This window comes from Crocuta crocuta, unplaced genomic scaffold (genome assembly GCF_008692635.1).
Source record: "Crocuta crocuta isolate KB4526 unplaced genomic scaffold, BGI_CrCroc_1.0 scaffold811, whole genome shotgun sequence".
NCBI lineage: Eukaryota > Metazoa > Chordata > Mammalia > Carnivora > Hyaenidae > Crocuta > Crocuta crocuta.
This window is the reverse complement of record NW_027530352.1, coordinates 639,896-657,555: the sequence shown is the minus strand read 5'-3', so window position 1 is coordinate 657,555 and position 17,660 is coordinate 639,896. Positions and strand designations below refer to the sequence as shown.

The 17,660-nt window shown below is 46.9% G+C and overlaps 4 protein-coding genes across 6 annotated transcripts in view; all 4 read right to left on the bottom strand.

The window, feature by feature from the left end:
* LOC144232916 (histone H1.1-like) overlaps nucleotides 1-17,660 on the bottom strand; it is a 35,213-nt gene that overhangs the window by 7,594 nt on the left and 9,959 nt on the right. The gene's annotated exons all lie outside the window — the stretch shown is intronic.
* H4C2 (H4 clustered histone 2) lies at nucleotides 7-1,072 on the bottom strand. The gene has a single exon (XM_077765704.1). It carries the CDS (start codon nucleotides 865-867, stop codon nucleotides 556-558), a length of 312 nt encoding a protein of 103 aa, XP_077621830.1. The 5' UTR covers nucleotides 868-1,072; the 3' UTR covers nucleotides 7-555.
* Nucleotides 5,771-6,420, bottom strand: H3C2 (H3 clustered histone 2). The gene has a single exon (XM_077765703.1). It carries the CDS (start codon nucleotides 6,399-6,401, stop codon nucleotides 5,991-5,993), a length of 411 nt encoding a protein of 136 aa, XP_077621829.1. The 5' UTR covers nucleotides 6,402-6,420; the 3' UTR covers nucleotides 5,771-5,990.
* Nucleotides 6,866-17,557, bottom strand: LOC144232915 (histone H2A type 1-B). 2 transcript variants are annotated; one of them, XM_077765757.1, is made up of 3 exons: nucleotides 17,143-17,557; nucleotides 9,391-9,497; nucleotides 7,709-7,797 (listed from the first exon to the last, which is right to left on the bottom strand). In XM_077765757.1, the coding sequence occupies exons 1-2, from the start codon at nucleotides 17,517-17,519 to the stop codon at nucleotides 9,392-9,394; spliced, it is 483 nt and encodes a 160-aa protein (XP_077621883.1). In that variant the 5' UTR covers nucleotides 17,520-17,557; the 3' UTR covers nucleotides 7,709-7,797; nucleotide 9,391. The 2 variants fall into 2 exon arrangements, with proteins under 2 accessions (XP_077621885.1, XP_077621883.1); XM_077765759.1 differs by lacking the exon at nucleotides 17,143-17,557 and having other exon boundaries at nucleotides 6,866-7,797; nucleotides 9,391-9,813.

The following is a 17,660-nucleotide window of genomic DNA, read 5'->3' as shown; positions in this document are numbered from 1 at the left end:
GCCCGCGGGGACGAGGGGAGCCAGAACGTGGCTCCCTGTCCGGACATCGCTGGGGGCCATCCCACGGGAACGAACATTCTCTCGGGCCACGCACTCTGGTTTCCCTGGCTGCCGCAGAGGCGGGAGCACCGTCCGGGTACTTGGGCAAATACCCAGCGCAGCCTCCGGGGATCAGGGCGTCCGGCGGGGCCTGAAGCTCTCCCGCCGCCGGGATGGTCTCGGGGAGGAAGGGACGCAGGAGAGGCGGACTCCAACCCCACGTAAAGGGCGGTGGGCGTGGGGACCGACCAACGCCTCCCCATTGGTTCCCCTCGGCCAGCCGCTGCTCCGGATTGGCCCGCCGCACAGTGCTGCGAGCTGATTGGTGCGGGAAGATCCCAGGAAGGCGAGGTGGCGCTCAGCGCGTAGCACGGACACCGGGGCCTCTGCAGGCCGTCGAGCGAGCCTTCCTAGCGGCTGCACCAGCGGAGAAAGAGTTAGGACGCGTACAACTCTCTTCAGAGAAAGTGGGCGGCCCTGAAAAGGGCCTTTAGTGGAACAAGTGGGGAGGAGAGCTCAGCCCCCGAAGCCGTAGAGGGTGCGGCCCTGGCGCTTGAGCGCGTAGACCACGTCCATGGCCGTGACCGTCTTGCGCTTGGCGTGCTCCGTGTAGGTGACGGCGTCCCGGATCACGTTCTCCAGGAACACCTTGAGCACCCCGCGCGTCTCCTCGTAGATGAGGCCGGAGATGCGCTTGACGCCGCCGCGCCGGGCCAGCCGCCGGATGGCGGGCTTCGTGATGCCCTGGATGTTGTCGCGCAGCACCTTGCGGTGGCGCTTGGCGCCGCCCTTGCCCAGGCCCTTCCCGCCCTTGCCGCGGCCGGACATGGCTGCCTCGGTGCGCTACGGGAGCAGGTCGCAGCGATGGCCCTGTTGTCGCGATCGCAGTAATTATAAGCAGGCGTCGGACCTGGTTGAGAACCGAAAGCGCGGGCGGGAACCGAGCCCCGCGGCCGCACCCCGGGCTCCGCCCCGCTCTGCACTGAGAGCCAATGACGTGGGGGGGAGGGAGCCTTTCCTGAGCCTGTTGGTATTTGTATCTGAAATTCTGTCTGCTCGTGAGAGTGTTCACAGGGGCTTATTTTTTATAACCAAGTGCTGTGCTCTCTCCTTCAGAAGGGAGGTGATAGCTGGGAAGGGAATCCTAAGATGTCACCCCAAAGCAGGAGTGGACGAGCTCAAGACACATCTTCCCCAAATATGCCACGTTCCTATGAAGGGTACAGAATATGCCGCCCCCAAATAGGCCTCTTTGACATAAGGGCTATTTTTGAGGAGTTTAGTTTTTAAAAATACCGGAGAATCTCAAAGCAGAGTAGAAGTCACTCTTAAGGGGCGTTTGACCTTGATAAAGGAGATCTCAATCTGTGTCTCCCTCTCTGTGCCAGAAAAAGGACGACTAAATGAGCACAGAATCTCGTCAGTGGAGAAAGCCGAGACTTTATTCTGCATAACACCCTTGCCTTGTTTCCAATCCTTTTCCTGGGAGCCTCTGACTGGCTCCCTGGGCTCGCCCCTCCCACAGGGACATCTGTCTTTAGTGGAACATGGTATGTAAGGTGGTGTCTTGGGCCTTTTCAGGGAGTTTTACTAGGTATTTCAGAGTTTCTCCCATGTATATATGAGGTATATATGTCATTAAACCTTTGTTTTCCTCCCGTTAATGTGCCTGTTATGACAGGGGTCTCAGCCAAAATCTCAGGGTAGGGGAAAGTTATTTTTCCTCTATTACAGTTGTGTGACCTTGGAAAGTTGCCCTTCGTTTTCTTTATTTATTAAGGTGGAGTGATGATCATACTCAGTGAACTTTTGTAAAGATTGACATTACCTAATGTAAGCGAAAGGCTACAACAGAGATGGACACAAAGACGTCCTACATAAATGTGCCTGAGTTTTAGTTGGTATTGTTGCTTAAAGAATCTGTCTGGAGTTAGGAGATTGCCCCGAGCCTTCATTTTCAGGCTTTTACCCTGCACACAGTATAGGCAACACAGATACATATATAATAGTGAAGGTTTTTTTTTTTAATCATATCATCATTTAATAAAGTACAAGACATTGATGGATTCTGGATATTTTGGTTTTGTTTTCTTTTCAATCGAAGTATAGCAACATACAACAGTATATTAGTGTACATCATAGTGAATTGACAATTAGATACATTATGAAATGCTCATCATAAGTGTAGCTACCGTCTGTCACCATACAAAGTTATTACAATATGATCATATGCCCTATGCTGCACTTTTCATCCTTGTGACTTATTTATTATATAACTGGATGTTTTTACTTCTTCATCACCTTTACCTTCTTTGCCTCTTACCCCTCGCCCCCAGCTACCAATTTGTTCTCTGTACTTATCTCTGGTGGCAGCTGTTGTTGTTTTCGTTGTTGCTTAGACTCCACATGTAAATGAAATCATACAGTATTTGTCTTTTCTCTGTCTGACTTATTTCATTTAGCCTAATACCCTCTAAGTCCATCCACGTTGTGAATAGCAAGATTTCATTCTTTTTATTACTAATATCCCATTCTATTTACAGTTGACCACTGAACAACGCAGGCGTTTAGGGGGACTGATTCTTGCACAGTTGAAAATCCGGACATAACTTTTGACCACTACCTCCCCCCCCCAAAACTACCAATACCATACTGTTGATCAGAAGCCTTACTGATAACATAAAGTCTATTAATACATATGTTGTGTTTGCATTATATATTGTATTCTTATCATAAAGTAAACCAGAGAAAGAAAATGTTATTAAGAAAACATAAGGAAGAGAAAAACATTTACAGGACTCTTGTATTTATTGAAAAAATCTGCAAATAAGTGGACACATGCATTTCAAACCAGTATTGTCAAGCTCTGTGTAAGATATCATCTTTATCCATTCATCTAGTGATTGACAGACTGTTTTGTTTTTCATACACAGTGTGTTAAATATGGTTGTCTAAAACTATCCCCAGGTCTTCTTTCCAAAGGTGCGTTGACAAGTCAGCCTCTTGGCTCTTGGCAGCCGAGTCTGGAGTGCAGTTCAAATTTCTACATGGACTTCCCAGTGTTGTGTTAAATCTCAGACACTCATTGATTACTGAGTCACTTCTACTGGGATGACTGGAAGAGCTACTACGAAATATTTTGGTCTGAAAAATACACGATGACCTTGGCTGCCTCTTCTAGTCTGAAAGTCTGTAACAAACCAGAAGCAGTTCTAGAGCCAACAGTAGTAGCTGTAAATTTCAGCCTGTGGTGTAGTATCACCTTGTTGTCTGTGAAAGAATAACTTTGTTTCACGGAGAACCTTGCAACAGCCATTTAAAAAGTACAGTCTGTGTGTTAAATACCCATTTTCCCCCTCCAGCATGACTTTAGCCACGCCCCTAATGGAAAGTAAGAAATGCTTCCTGCAGTGATATTAAAATTTTCTTCTTTTTCCCCACACCTTAGCTCTTACACCTACCATCCTTGGCTTACATCTGAGATGTGGGCTGATGCACCGAGCTAAATCATGTGGACAACTCTCAACAAAAAACAAGATTCACCTTGAATTTTGTGGTTTACTTGCACCTATTTTACATTCTAGGATTTTGAGAAAACAGCTTTGAGTTTACAAAATATTTGCAATATTTATGATGGAATTTCTTCCATTCTTTGATTTTAAAATACCCGCTGAAGTTTGATTTCCAGACTGAGCCAAATCTACTTCAATAAAGTGATGCCAAATGAAAAGAACATTTAGAGGGTAAAATTTGAGATTTTATTTCAGTTTAAAAAAATGTTAGAGTATAAGGGAAAATCATGCACAGCTCAGGAAAATTAATAGCATTTCTACAATGCCATGTGTCCCAAAAGCGACTTGTGTTATCCCAGGAACAGTTCTAAGAGGGGTAGTGTCATTCCCTAATTTTCTGATGATGGAGAAATCAATTTGCATCAGAGGACACGGTAAGTGGTAAAATTGGAATTTGAATATAGGCCATATAAAAACCTAAATGCTGCCCTGTAACTGCCAGTTTCCAGACTACTCCTGGCACAAAGGTTAACAAGGTTATGAATTCTAAGATGGTGCTATCCTTATCTTCCAGACCCTGGGTACTTTTTCTGTTGAGGGGCTCAAGTAAATGAAGACTTAGAGACAAATCCACATTCCTTGACTGGGAACGGAGTGGGGACAGCTAGTCTGAGCCACTGTCCCCTGGCCGTCTAACCCTCAGACAGCAATGAGCACTTGTACCTTACCAAGCTATCTTCTCAGGCCCTGTGACTTAAACACCCTTTTTCTAACAGCATGACCTTAGCCACGTCCCCTCAAAATACTGAGTGGGGGGGAATGTACATGAGAGCCAGCACAACAGTAATAAAAAAAAACCAAGATATTTGCACTTCAGCTGGGGCCCAGATATGGGACCGGGCAGGGAAACAGTCCCTGGCTCAAGCCAAGAACATCATTGATGCCTCTGACAGGCCCTTTACATGGGTAGCAAAGCTCTGTGCCAGACAGTTGTGTGTAGGAGGGCCTGGAAAACTTAATGTTAAAAGTACAACACAATCAACAACACACACACTCACTGATAGAAATATCCAACCTTACTATTTAGAAAAATGCAAATGTTTTGTACACTCTAAGCTGTTTTCTCAAAATCCTGGAATGTAGGGGTACTTGAGTGGCTCAGTCGGTTGAGCATCCCACTTCAGCTCAGGTCAGCTCAGGTCTTGATCTCACCGTTTGTGGGTTCGAGCCCCGCATTGGGCTCTGTGCTGACAGCTCAGAGCCTGGAGTCTGTTCCAGATTCTGTCTCTTCCCTCTCTGCCTCACACTCTCGGTCTCTCAAAAATAAATACAACATTAAAAAGTTTTTTAAATCCTGGAATGTAAATAAATGCAAGTAAACCACACAATTCAGGTGAATCTTGTTTTTTGCTGAAGGTTATCTACCTGATTTAGCTCGGTGCATTAACCCACATCTCAGATGTAGGCCAAAGAAGGTAGATGTAAGATCTAAGATGTACGGGAAACAAAGGCAAAGCCTTTGGAATTGGAGGCGGCCCTGTTCTTCAGTACTTTATTCTTCTAAAGTGAAAGGTTTTAAAAATGTAGTGTAGGGGCGCCTGGGTGGCTTAGTCGGTTAAGCGTCATGCTTTGGCTCAGGTCATGATCTCGCGGTTCGTGGGATCGAACCCCGCGTCGGGCTCTGTGCTGACTGCCAGCTCGGAGGCTGGAGCCTGTTTTGGATTGTGTCTCCCTCTCTCTCTGACCCTCCCCTGCTCACGCTCTCTCCTAGAAATAAATAAAAATATTTAAAAAATAAACTTTAAAAATGTAATGTAAAAAATGTTTTCTCTAAAGATAAGAACTAGACACTTTAATAAGCACTGGTTCAAGGTCGTCCCCTTTTTAGTAAACGTACATAAGCTGATCTAGGAAAGTGCGTAAACAGAAGCATTATAGGCGTGTTACATGGTGTCCAAAACAGATGGAATACGACTGGAGGGTAAGCACGGATTTCAATTAATGTTCAGCAACATGGTCATGTTCACAAAAAGAGCACCTAAAAGTTCACNACGCTCTCTCCTAGAAATAAATAAAAATATTTAAAAAATAAACTTTAAAAATGTAGTGTAAAAAATGTTTTCTCTAAAGATAATTGGTTGGAGTGAAAAGGGAACTAGACACTTTAATAAGCACTGGTTCAAGGTCGTCCCCTTTTTAGTAAACGTACATAAGCTGATCTAGGAAAGTGCGTAAACAGAAGCATTATAGGCGTGTTACATGGTGTCCAAAACAGATGGAATACGACTGGAGGGTAAGCACGGATTTCAATTAATGTTCAGCAACATGGTCATGTTCACAAAAAGAGCACCTAAAAGTTCACAGCCGCTTTTGCTGAGTTAATTGGGTGGCTCTGAAAAGAGCCTTTGGGTTTAAGGTTGGCGCCTTCGTTAAGGGAACTTACGCCCGCTCCCCGCGGATGCGGCGCGCCAGCTGGATGTCCTTGGGCATGATGGTGACGCGCTTGGCGTGGATGGCGCACAGGTTGGTGTCCTCGAAGAGCCCCACCAGGTAGGCCTCGCACGCCTCCTGCAGCGCCATGACGGCCGAGCTCTGGAAGCGCAGGTCGGTCTTGAAGTCCTGCGCGATCTCGCGCACCAGCCGCTGGAACGGCAGCTTGCGGATGAGCAGCTCGGTGGACTTCTGGTAGCGGCGGATCTCGCGCAGGGCCACCGTGCCGGGCCGGTAGCGGTGCGGCTTCTTGACGCCGCCCGTGGCCGGCGCGCTCTTGCGGGCCGCCTTGGTGGCCAGCTGCTTGCGCGGGGCCTTGCCGCCCGTCGACTTGCGCGCCGTCTGCTTCGTGCGAGCCATCTCGAGAGCGCAAAGAGAGTGTCTTCACCGAAAGCGGTGAGAGGGGCACAGCCCTCCTTCCTTTATACAGCCTGACCGCCAATCATTGGGCCCAAGAACATTCAAAAGTTCCCGCGCCCTCCCCAGATTGGTCTAACTCCCTGCAGGGAGCCCGGATTAAGAGTTGCTTTCAGGTTGGTGAATGAATCCTAAACCCCGCCCTTAAGTGTGGTTACTCTGACGTCATTTATTTACCCTTTCGCGCTTATATGCACTGTGTACAAAATTCTTGCACGGAGAGCTTCAGATATTTTAAAATGTAAAGTAAGGTAATCACGCAAAGCAACATAGGGACTTTCCAATGGACTTTTTAAAGAGAGAAACCATCAAGCTATTCTGCAGGTGTTTAGGTAAAGGTATACATGGGCTGCATCTAAAATGACATTCAGAATTTTCTTGGGTGTGGCACAAATAATGTGAAGAACTAGTAAAATGCTCTTTATTTACAAGCATGACTTATCAAGGATCTGTGACCTTATCCTCCTTGATTTGGCACACATGCCGTGTTTTCATAAGCTTGGACGTTGATGTCTTCCATAAAATAATTTGAAGATTCTAGTGCCTTTCACTAGGACCTCTTTCTCCAAAGCCAAGCTACTGTCATTACGAAGAACTTTGCAACTTCATCTGTGGAATACATCAATGCCCATTTCTACTGGACTAGAAATTAACACACACGACGTGGCTAAACACAGCTAATGGGGTTTGCAACGTTTACACTAAATTCCTGTGTTGGTCTTCTCCCAAAACTGTTCAAAGCATTTCTATGGGGAAAAGCTTTCCCAGGGATATTGTGACATTTCACTCCCCGCCCCCCCAGGTTTTTAAACACTCCCTAACAGTCCAAAAGCACGACAGCTCTTCCAAAGGAACCTGTGGGTGGCTCTTAAAAGAGCCTTTTTAAGTAGTTAGGTAGGGTTTTTTTTGATCAGGAAAAAAGAGGCCTGTGAAAAGTCAACAGCTTATTTGCCCTTGGCCTTGTGGTGGCTCTCGGTCTTCTTGGGCAGCAGCACGGCCTGGATGTTGGGCAGGACGCCGCCCTGCGCGATGGTGACGCGGCCCAGCAGCTTGTTGAGCTCCTCGTCGTTGCGGATGGCCAGCTGCAGGTGGCGCGGGATGATGCGCGTCTTCTTGTTGTCGCGCGCCGCGTTGCCCGCCAGCTCCAGGATCTCGGCCGTCAGGTACTCGAGCACGGCCGCCAGGTACACGGGCGCGCCGGCCCCCACTCGCTCCGAATAGTTGCCCTTGCGCAGCAGGCGGTGCACGCGGCCCACCGGGAACTGCAGCCCGGCCCGCGACGAGCGCGTCTTGGCCTTGGCGCGCGCCTTGCCGCCCTGCTTCCCGCGTCCGGACATGACTAACAAGAGAGAGATGCAAAAGTCTTCAAAAGAAAACCCAAGCAGTATATACCTAGACTGCGAGCAAGAGAAGTATTTATACTAACGGGAGGTATGCTGAATACAAGTCTACCATTGGCTGTTTTCAAGGAACCAACGAAAAATCAGAATCAGCATCCTTCATTTGCATAAAAGCCCTCCACCTAGCGGGAGGTTTTTGAATAATCCACTGTAATTTGAAGAACTTTAGCGCTAATGATTGAAACAATTTTATTTTCTCAATAATGTTAGTTTAAAATCCATTCTGAAGCAAGAATGATTGTCCTCATTGCTGTCTTTTGGCTATTTGTCCTTTTCCAGGATTGTGACTGATTCTGGAAAGGAATCAACAGAACAATTTCTAATATAGTTTACATTTAAAAAGTATATCTGTGCAGCAGTTGCTTTAACTCTTTGAACCTCACAAAAGAACAGAAAGAAAGGCAACAAGTAATTCTTAGTCAGAGCCCAAGCCTTAGAAGTGTCTGAACTATGAAAACTAAAGGCAAGAACGGGCCCATCCCGGCTCTGACCCAACACAGTAGACTGCTTAAATCATTACCTTACACCTGCGGCCTCATGGGATCACCTTGAAGGCAAGGAGAGTACTGTTTTCATTTTAGAGATTGCAGAACTTAGAGACCCAGATTGTCTGTTTTTTTGGTTTTTTGTTTGTTCTTTAACTTGCACAGGCTTACACTGAGGGAATGAGACTGATGTGGAAAACAGGCAAATTGAAAACGAAATATCCCAACTGACTACAGCCTTTGCAAAAGGCAGAGTGACATTCCTCTAGGAGCTTTTGCTAAGGCCAAAAGGCAATCTTATCTTAACATTAACCCGACCCCCCAGGATCCTGTAAATCTACTTTAACATATAAGAATTCCTTTGAAAACTTCCTTTGTGTCTAGCATCAGAAGATGTATGTTGGCAATCACACTCCAAGCTTATGGCCCACTGACAAACACCTGAAGGGTCTCATGACAGGTTTTACTAAACGCTAATAAATGATCTTTTCCTAACAACAACTAGCCCTTCAAGGTCCTAGAAACCTTGCTTCCAAAACTCTTTAGAGACCTACGCTGTCCCTAACGCCCTCCCAACCTGAAGATGTATAGTCAGTCACCCATCACAACCCCAGTGCACCTCTTTCTGCCCCTGGATCCTGTCCCCATGCTTTACAGCAAAGGTCCCCGTACCTTTTTACACCAAAGACGTCTCAAGAATTCTTTTTTGGCCATCAGCTCCAGACCACCCACCACTACAGAACCACATCAAGACCAAGGACTCTAAACTACTGGTTGGGAAAGTCATTGCCTCCATTGCCATTCCCAACTCTCACCTTCTCTATTTTCTCACTTGGCTACAACACAAAGGATTCTAGTGGGTTCAGAAAATTCCTCTGTCAGCCTCCACATCCATACCATATTGCACCCCTTGTGCTTAGAGGGCTGAAACATTGAATCGCAAACACAAGCAGTCTTGGGACCCTTAGGAAATGAGGAAATAAACGCCCCACAACACCGAAATACACACCAAAAAATGATGTATTATAAACACAGTGTTTATATTACCTCAGAGCCTTTGCCTGGTCTTAGTGCTCACGTCAAGGAACGGAACATCGAGAGAGATTGCCGGGAGGAATCTTGCTGTTCTTCCTTTTATGGTCCATGAGATAGACCTAGATGAGGCCCAGATGGAGGTGAACAGTTATTTCAGGAATTTTTGCAAGCTCAAGCCTAAAGGTCTTCTTGAGTCAAACAGGATGGTTAAAGGAACAAGAGGCTATGTGAGGAAAATCTACTCATAAGCCAACCGTCAGAGAAACATCCTTTGATCCAGGGTACCAGGCAGGAGAGTCAAGATACTCATCTTCCATTTCTTTTTTGCCTTCTCTTAAGTCTTCAGACACCGAGGACTTTTTCTCTTGACAATATTCAATCTTTTAATGTTTCCTCATTATCCTCAGTATCAACAACAGCAATAAAGAATAACCACTGGCTCAATGTCTCCACAAGATGAAGATATAAAAAAATTTCTCAAATCCTGCCTCAAAGACTTGATACTCTTTGGAAAGGGAGAGGCTGTATGTCTGAAGATGAACTAGGGCAGGATATCCTGCCTCCAAAAATGAAGGTGTAAGCCGTCAGGAATTTGAGAGTGCCTGGCCAAGAAGAGCAATCACTGTGAATCAGAAGAGCGAAGAGACTTCACGAGGGAGATGAGTATTCAGCATTCATTCTGCATAAACTCATTGAATACTGGCTACATGCCAGAGAGTTCCAGGTCCATGGAACACGGCAGCGAAAAAAGCAGAAGGAAAACTATGCCCTCGTGGTGATGTCCTCCCAGTGTGGCGAGGTACAAACGAGCTAAATACATAGAAGAGTATGTGCCGTTTTTGGTGATGAGTAGCATGGAGACCACGTGGGAAAAGGGCGTACACGAGCCGTGCAGGGCTGGCCAGGGAGAGCCTCGCCGCCAGGGTATGATTTGAGTTCAAACCTGGAAGCGGGGAAGAAGCTGGCCGAACAGGAAGAGTAAATGCTCCCATAAAAGGCCACATGCATGCAAAGCCAAGGGAATGTCAGGAGCTGAGGGCAGGAGGTAGGACTGTTCTAACTTCCTGAATAAAGTAGGTCACTTTGGATGGAGGAAGGAGCATGTATAACGCTTGGTAGAATAGCGGGCAGGATTCAGGCCTGTCTCAAAACCCCAGAATGGAAGCTGGAGTGCAACATTCGCAGCATCAGGAATCCATCCTGCATCAGATAGTGGATCAGAAGAAAGCTTCCGGTCAGCTAGGTCACCCTGGGTCACGCAAGTCAGCGAACACTTGGCCTCCGTAGCAGTAGAACGGCTTGATGAAACGTGATCAGCATGTTCTCAAAATGGGTAAATTCTAGGCATTTGACTGAAAAATAACGTGCAGGGCAGATTGGGGAGAGAGATGGTGGGGGCAAAGGCTTCCACAGAAATGTGAGAAGAAGAGTCATTGTCCCCAGTAACTACTGCCTGGACAGGACACTTTAATGCATTTTTAATACTATCTGATGTGGTTCTCAATATAAGGAGAGGAAATATTTCAGATAATTATAAACAAGAGAGGGTAAAAAGATTTAAAAGATTGAACTGGTAACATGTAGATACCAATGGACTGTGATATTATGTGTGTATAATAACTAGAGTAGCCACTAAAAAACTATCCAAAGACAATAGATGAATCAGATTCAAATTGTCTAAAGGAAATATTCAAGGGGCGCCTGGGTGGCTCAGTAGGTTAAGAGTTCGACTTTGGCTCAGGTCATGATCTCACGGTTCGTGGGTTTGAGCCCCGCGTCAGGCTCTGTGCTGACAGCCAGCTCAGAGCCTGAGGCCTGTTTCAGATTCTGTTTCTCCCTCTCTCTCTCTGACCCTCCCTTGCTCACGCTCACTCTCTCTCTCTGTCTCTCTCTCTCTCAGAAATAAATAAAAAAATATTAGAAAAAAAATATTCAAGTAGACTACAGGAAAGCCAGAACTAGAAAACACAAATGAATAACAGTGAGGAGAAAAACAAACAAACAAACAAAACCACCAGAAAACAAAACTAAAATGGCAAACTTAAGGCCTAACATGTAGGGGAGAAACATTTTTCCTCCACCGTTTTAGGACTCCTGGCTGGGTCTGATAATTAAACTGCCAAAGATAAATCAGCAAGAGAAAAGCATACAAATTTTACTGGAATTTTTACACGTACTTGGGAGTCTTCCTTAAAAAATGAAAACCTAAAGAAGTGACCAGAGCAAGAAGCTTTTATACCTTCAGACAATGAAATACCTTTCTGAAGGACTGAAAAGACAAAGGGGTTTGGGCAACGGGTAGTAAATGGTGAAGAAGTAACAAGGTTTGTTCATATAGCTTTCTTGGCCTTAAATTCCCTGTTTCTGGTACTAAGTATGTTTCCCTAATCCTGTCTTTAGGGAAGAGGAGTGAGGAAGAGGAGGTCAAAGTGACTCTCTTGCTTTTGCTGTTTTCCAAAACTCCTCTGGCTTAAGATATTCAGTATGTCAAGATGCCATGTTTTGGGGTAGTATCTCCTGAACCCCATCAATGTCAATAATTGCAATAATGTGTATGGCCTAAATACATCCATTAAAAAACAGAGGTTGGCTGAGTGGATAAAAAAAAATCATGCTCCAAATGTATGCTGTGGTGGGGGAGGANGCCCCCCCCCCCCCCCCCAGGAATTAAAGATTAACAAGAGAAAAACAAGCAGAGGTTTAATAACATGTGTACCTCCTGGATACATGGGAGAGATCCAGGAAATATTGAGTGATGCCCCCCAAATGACCCAAGCCACCACCTTTAATACCATCGTGGGCAAATCCACGATTAAAGGTAAACAGGTCAACACCCTCCCTGAACAATGGGCACAGCAACCAGACAAAAAATTAGCAAATACATAGACCCCAACAAGTGGCATAACCACTCGGTTTCATCTGTAAACTAGCAATGAATATTCAGAGATGGAAAAATGTTCCCTTCTACCTTTCTAGGCGCTTTGGGTGGTTTAATAACTGTATTGACACAGGGCAGACTAACAGGAGAAAAACAAATGTGGTTTCTTATGTATAAGAGCCCCACAAAGACATGAGACTCAAATAAGGAGGGGGTGTGGGGCAAGCTGAGGGCAAAGTACAGGCTAACAGTACCCCTCTGCGCGCCCCCCCCCCCAGGCAGGTGGGACATGTGTGATACTCCCCGGACACTCCTGGCTGCGCAAGAACAGGGAAATGAGGGAAAGCAGAAGGCTGACTGATGGAGGTCACAGCCGTGCAGGACAGGAGTCTCCTTCAGTTTGCGGAGAACTGAGTAAACTGGAAGAAAAAGGCAATCGTATCCAGAGCCTAATCTCCAGAAACCTATAGACTCCGTTTCCTGGAGCCCTGATATCACCTTCATCAAGGTGTAAGGGGCTTTAAGCACTTGCCACGGTGATGCAGGGAAACTAAGGCAAATGAGACATTAAATTCCCTTCCTGCCTACAGCCCATTGACAAGTCCTTGAAACTGGCAGTGACCTCCCTCTAGGAGCCCAGCTGCCTCAGTGATGACCCTTTCCTGGGAGCGAAAGGGAATCTTGGCTTAACATTATCCTGACCCCACGCCTCCCCGCCCCCAGGCTCCTGTATGTCTCATTAAACACATGAAAATTCCTTTGCAAACCTCCTTTGTCTTTAACCCCCAAGCACATGTCAGCAATCATACTCCAAACACACGGCCCCCGCTACACGTCTGAAGGGGCTCGTGACTGAGGTTTTACTAAACGGTAATAAATGAGATTTTTCTAACAGCAGCTACCCCCTCTAAGTCTTGGAAATTTTGCCTCCAAAATTCCTTAGAGACTTAACGCTGTCCCTAACCCCCTCCCAACCTGAGGGTATATAATCGGTCACTCTTCACGACCCAGTGCAGCTCTTTCTGCCTACCGCTCCTGACCCCGTGCTTTCATAACATCACCTTTTCACACCAAAGACGTCTTCCAGAATTCTTGCTTGGCCGTCGGCTCCGAACCCGCATCACCCCAAAACCTCACCCCAAAGGCGGTCAGGCAATTGAGGCTCATACGCCATCCTGAGCTTAGAAACAGGACAGGGGCCTGGGGCTTCAAAGGGGCCCAGGGCAGTTCACAGAAAGATGAGAGCAGATGAGAGCAGATGTTTGGTTAAGCAGATGTTTGCTCTGCCCCAAAGATAAATCCTGCGGATGAGAAGAACACAGTTGTGCCTGCCAGGAGCCGTCCCTCTGGTCTGTTAGGGAAGGCAGTTGTTAGACGCCTGGAGGCAGCGACAGTGGCAGCTGTCTGGGAAGCGAGAGGCCCGTCCCGGCCCCGCTCCAGGGGACGGCAGTCACACCAGACAGGCCCAACAGAGAGGCGCGGGGACAGGGGGCCCTTGGGCAAATGAGGAAGAAGAGGTATGAAACCCTGCTTTTCACCCCCTAGTAATGAATATCCTAGTTGACACCTAGGACAAACCCTGGGGAGGCCGCTCGCTCACTCGCTCTCTCTCTCCCTCTCTCTCCTCCTCCTCTCTCTGCCTCTCTCTCTCTCTCTCTCTCTCTCTCTCTCTCTCTCTCTCGAGCTTTCTCCTTCTCATATCTCAAGAGTGTACTTTTCACTTCAACAAACTCTCCCACTTGCATCCCTCATCCACTGTGTCCTGTGTCTGTCTGTGAATTCTTTCTCTTGACCAGACAGATAACCTTTGGTGACTCCTTTGGGACGGGCTCAGTCGAGGCCTCCGGGCCCGAGTTTTCCCAGTTTACCCGGAAACAAGATCTCTATTAATTTTAAAGGATAACAGAAGTTATGATCTCATTCCTATTACATTTGTATATCTGTCTATATAGGCTTGCACAAAGTAAAGCTTCCAGAAGATTGATGGCAAAAATGTCCTGGATAATGGAACAACAGTTGATTTTTATTTGTCTACTTGAAATTATTTTTAGTGGTTGATGGGCCAACCAAAGGCAAATGAAAAATTAAATTCCCTTACTGCCTGCAGCCAATTCACCGACTAGTCCTTGAAACCGGCAGAGCGACCTCCCCTAAGAGGCCAGCTGCCTCGATGGTGACGCTTTGTTGGGGGCAAAAGGCAATCTTAGCTTAACATGATCTCGACCCTGCAGGATCCTATAAGTCTACTTCAACACATAAACATTCCTTTGGAAAATTCCTTTATTTCCAACCCCTCAAGACACAGGCTGGCAATCGCACTCCAAGCGTATCGCCCCATAATATACATTTGAGGGGTCTCATGACTAAGGTTGTACTAAATGGTAATAAGTGACCTTTCCCTGACAGCACCCAGCCCCGCAAGGGCCTGGAACCCTTGCTTTCAAAAATCTCTAGAGACTTACCCAGTCCCTGACCCCCTCCCAACCTGAGGGTATATAATCAGTCACCCGTCACAACCTCAGCGCAGCTCTTCCTTCCCATGGGTCCTGACCCCGTGCTTTAATAAAACCACCTTTTTACACCAAAGGTGTCTCAAAAATTCTTTTCTGGCCATTATTAGCTATGAACCCCAACACTTCAAACCACCTCTATATTACAATTGTAGAAGAATGGGCAATTATTGTTTTTCAAGGACATTAAAAAGAACTCACTTAAATGTATACATTAATTAATGGAAATGAAAAGCCAAGAAACAAGACATCAGTGTTGCTGAAAGACACTGAAGACAGAACTGAGAAGTCTGTGCTCTCTTACCTGCCATGTAGCGGGGCCAGGCCATTCCACTCTTTCCCAAATCATGAACACTTTCTGGACCCCCTGTTATTTTTGGGGGGCACCTTTCTTCTCTTTTCCAAATTTGTGACCTCCCTCCAAATGAAAAGTCTTCCCAAACCCTCTGTCTGCTTCCTGACGCTCAGAAGTCAGCCCAGGGCAGCACCCCTTTCTCCCCTAAAAATTCAGGTCTTTCTGTCTCTGGGGCGTTTTTGTTGGATCGGAAGGTAGGAAGAATTTTCCATGACTGAAAGGAGAATCAGGGAGTAAGACAGGTTATTTTTTTCTGGTTTGCTTTGTTACTCAGAGATTGCCTCTCTGAAGAAAATGTGGGTGTTTTTATTAAGCAAGGGAGTGTATAAACCCTTCTAGAATTTCACTTTGATGGCTTGCCTGCTAGCACTGTTGTGTCCAAAGTTGGCACCTTATCGGATACAACTGGGGAGATTTTATACAAATGTCTTCTGGTTTCTCTGCACTCCCCAGTATAGATCTGGGGTCCCACCATAGAGTCCAGGCATCTGATATATATATTTTTTTAATTCTCCATTCATTTGTTACCGACCAGCCAGGTATTCTGTAGAGATGGCAAAAAGGCCTAGGTCTGAGTTTAGGAGGCTTGGGGTTTAGTTTGAACTTGTCAGTTACGGGTCAAGTTTTAGGTAGAGTATCAAATATTAGGAAAGAAGGGGAGCAGAAGGGAGAGAGGAGAGAGAAGAAAGCAAGCAAGCAGGCAGGCAAAAGTTTTGAAGGACAAGATGGGGAGAAAATAATCTGTACCTCAGATCATTTTGAAGAGGATAAGAAATAATACCACCCAGACCTCACCTCGTCAGGGGAAGAACTTGAGCCTGAGTTCGATCATCGTTGGGGGGGNCCTCTTTGACAGCTATATTTTGCCTCTGCTGAGACAGGAAATATGTATACAGCAGTCTACTGACATGTGGGATCTGGGAAAAGACGATTTAAATTTAATTTTTCTTTTTAAAGAAAGGGTCCTTTTTAAGAAATCCTACTTTAAATTTTATTTCTTGATCCAGAGGACACTGTTGTAGATCACTCCCAGAAAACNTAACAGCTCAGTCTACCCACCACTCTCCTCCTCCTCCCCCAAACCCGGACCCAGACCAGCCCAAATACCCCTCTTCCTCAACCAAGGCCGTTCCTGTCTTTTGGGAATTATTTTGGAGTCCCGGGTCTTTGAAAGAGGTTTACTAAGAAAACCCAGCACACCTTCCTCTGTGGGGCCCTCCCAGCAGCCAACGAGGTGACGCGATGGGGAAGCGCGGGAAATTCAAACTCTTTGTCCTTCTTAGAGACGCAGGGCCTCACTTCCCGCCCTTCTAGTGACATTCCAGAAAAACCCGTGACACAGGAAATAGGAGCCCGGATTTCTGGCATGCGAGAAAAACTGAGCCGGCTTTAGATTGGCTGTTGCCATCGGTAAACAATTCCAATGCGAAACTTGAGGAACTGTAATCTGTGCGCAGACAGCTTGCCCCCGCCTAGAGTTGCTCTTGGGAACCAGGGCGGCTCCGCTTTCTGTTTACTCAGTGCTGGAGTTTGGGCTCCCGGAAGACTGCGCCTGTCTGCTCTTTCCGCAGCCTGGAGCTCTCCTCCTCCCAATAGGGCAGCATGGATTATCACCTGAGGGTCCCTATTTTAAAATACTTTAGCCACTTTACCTAGCAGGGAAATTCCAGTCTCCTTTAGAACCATGCAGACGCAGGGGAAAGGAATGAACACTTGCAAGCATTCGTGGTTTCAGGAGAAAACGGGACGTGGGTTGAAAAAACCTTACAGGTGAAACTGCGCTTTTGGGACATCGCACCACAGTACTGTATTGCGCTGAAAGCCTAGTTTGTGACCACCCAAATCCGTGCTCGGCTCTAGAATCGCCTCTACGGATCATTTCGGATTCCTTAGGACTGAAGCTATGGTAGCCTAGCTTTGCAACTACTCCGCTAGGAAATGGCAGTTATAGCTCTCCGGTGATAAGGTGGGTGGCTCTGAAAAGAGCCTTTGGGTTGGAGCGGGCCTCCGGGCACACTCACTTGGAGCTGGTGTACTTGGTGACGGCCTTGGTGCCCTCGGACACGGCGTGCTTGGCCAGCTCGCCGGGCAGCAGTAGGCGCACGGCCGTCTGGATCTCCCGGGACGTGATGGTCGAGCGCTTGTTGTAATGCGCCAGGCGCGACGCCTCGCCCGCGATGCGCTCGAAGATGTCGTTGACGAACGAGTTCATGATGCCCATGGCCTTGGACGAGATGCCCGTGTCGGGGTGCACCTGCTTCAGCACCTTGTACACGTAGATGGAGTAGCTCTCCTTGCGGCTGCGCTTGCGCTTCTTGCCGTCCTTCTTCTGCGCCTTGGTGATGGCCTTCTTGGAGCCCTTCTTCGGGGCAGGGGCGGACTTGGAGGGTTCAGGCATGGCTTTCCTCTAAGAGCTGTAGAAACGCTAACCGCACTCACCACAGCAAAGGTCAGCGTCATGAGGGGGTCCGGAGCCCTTAACTTTATAGTTCTTCAATGCAAATGAAGTTTCAAGAATTGTCACTTCTGATTGGATAAA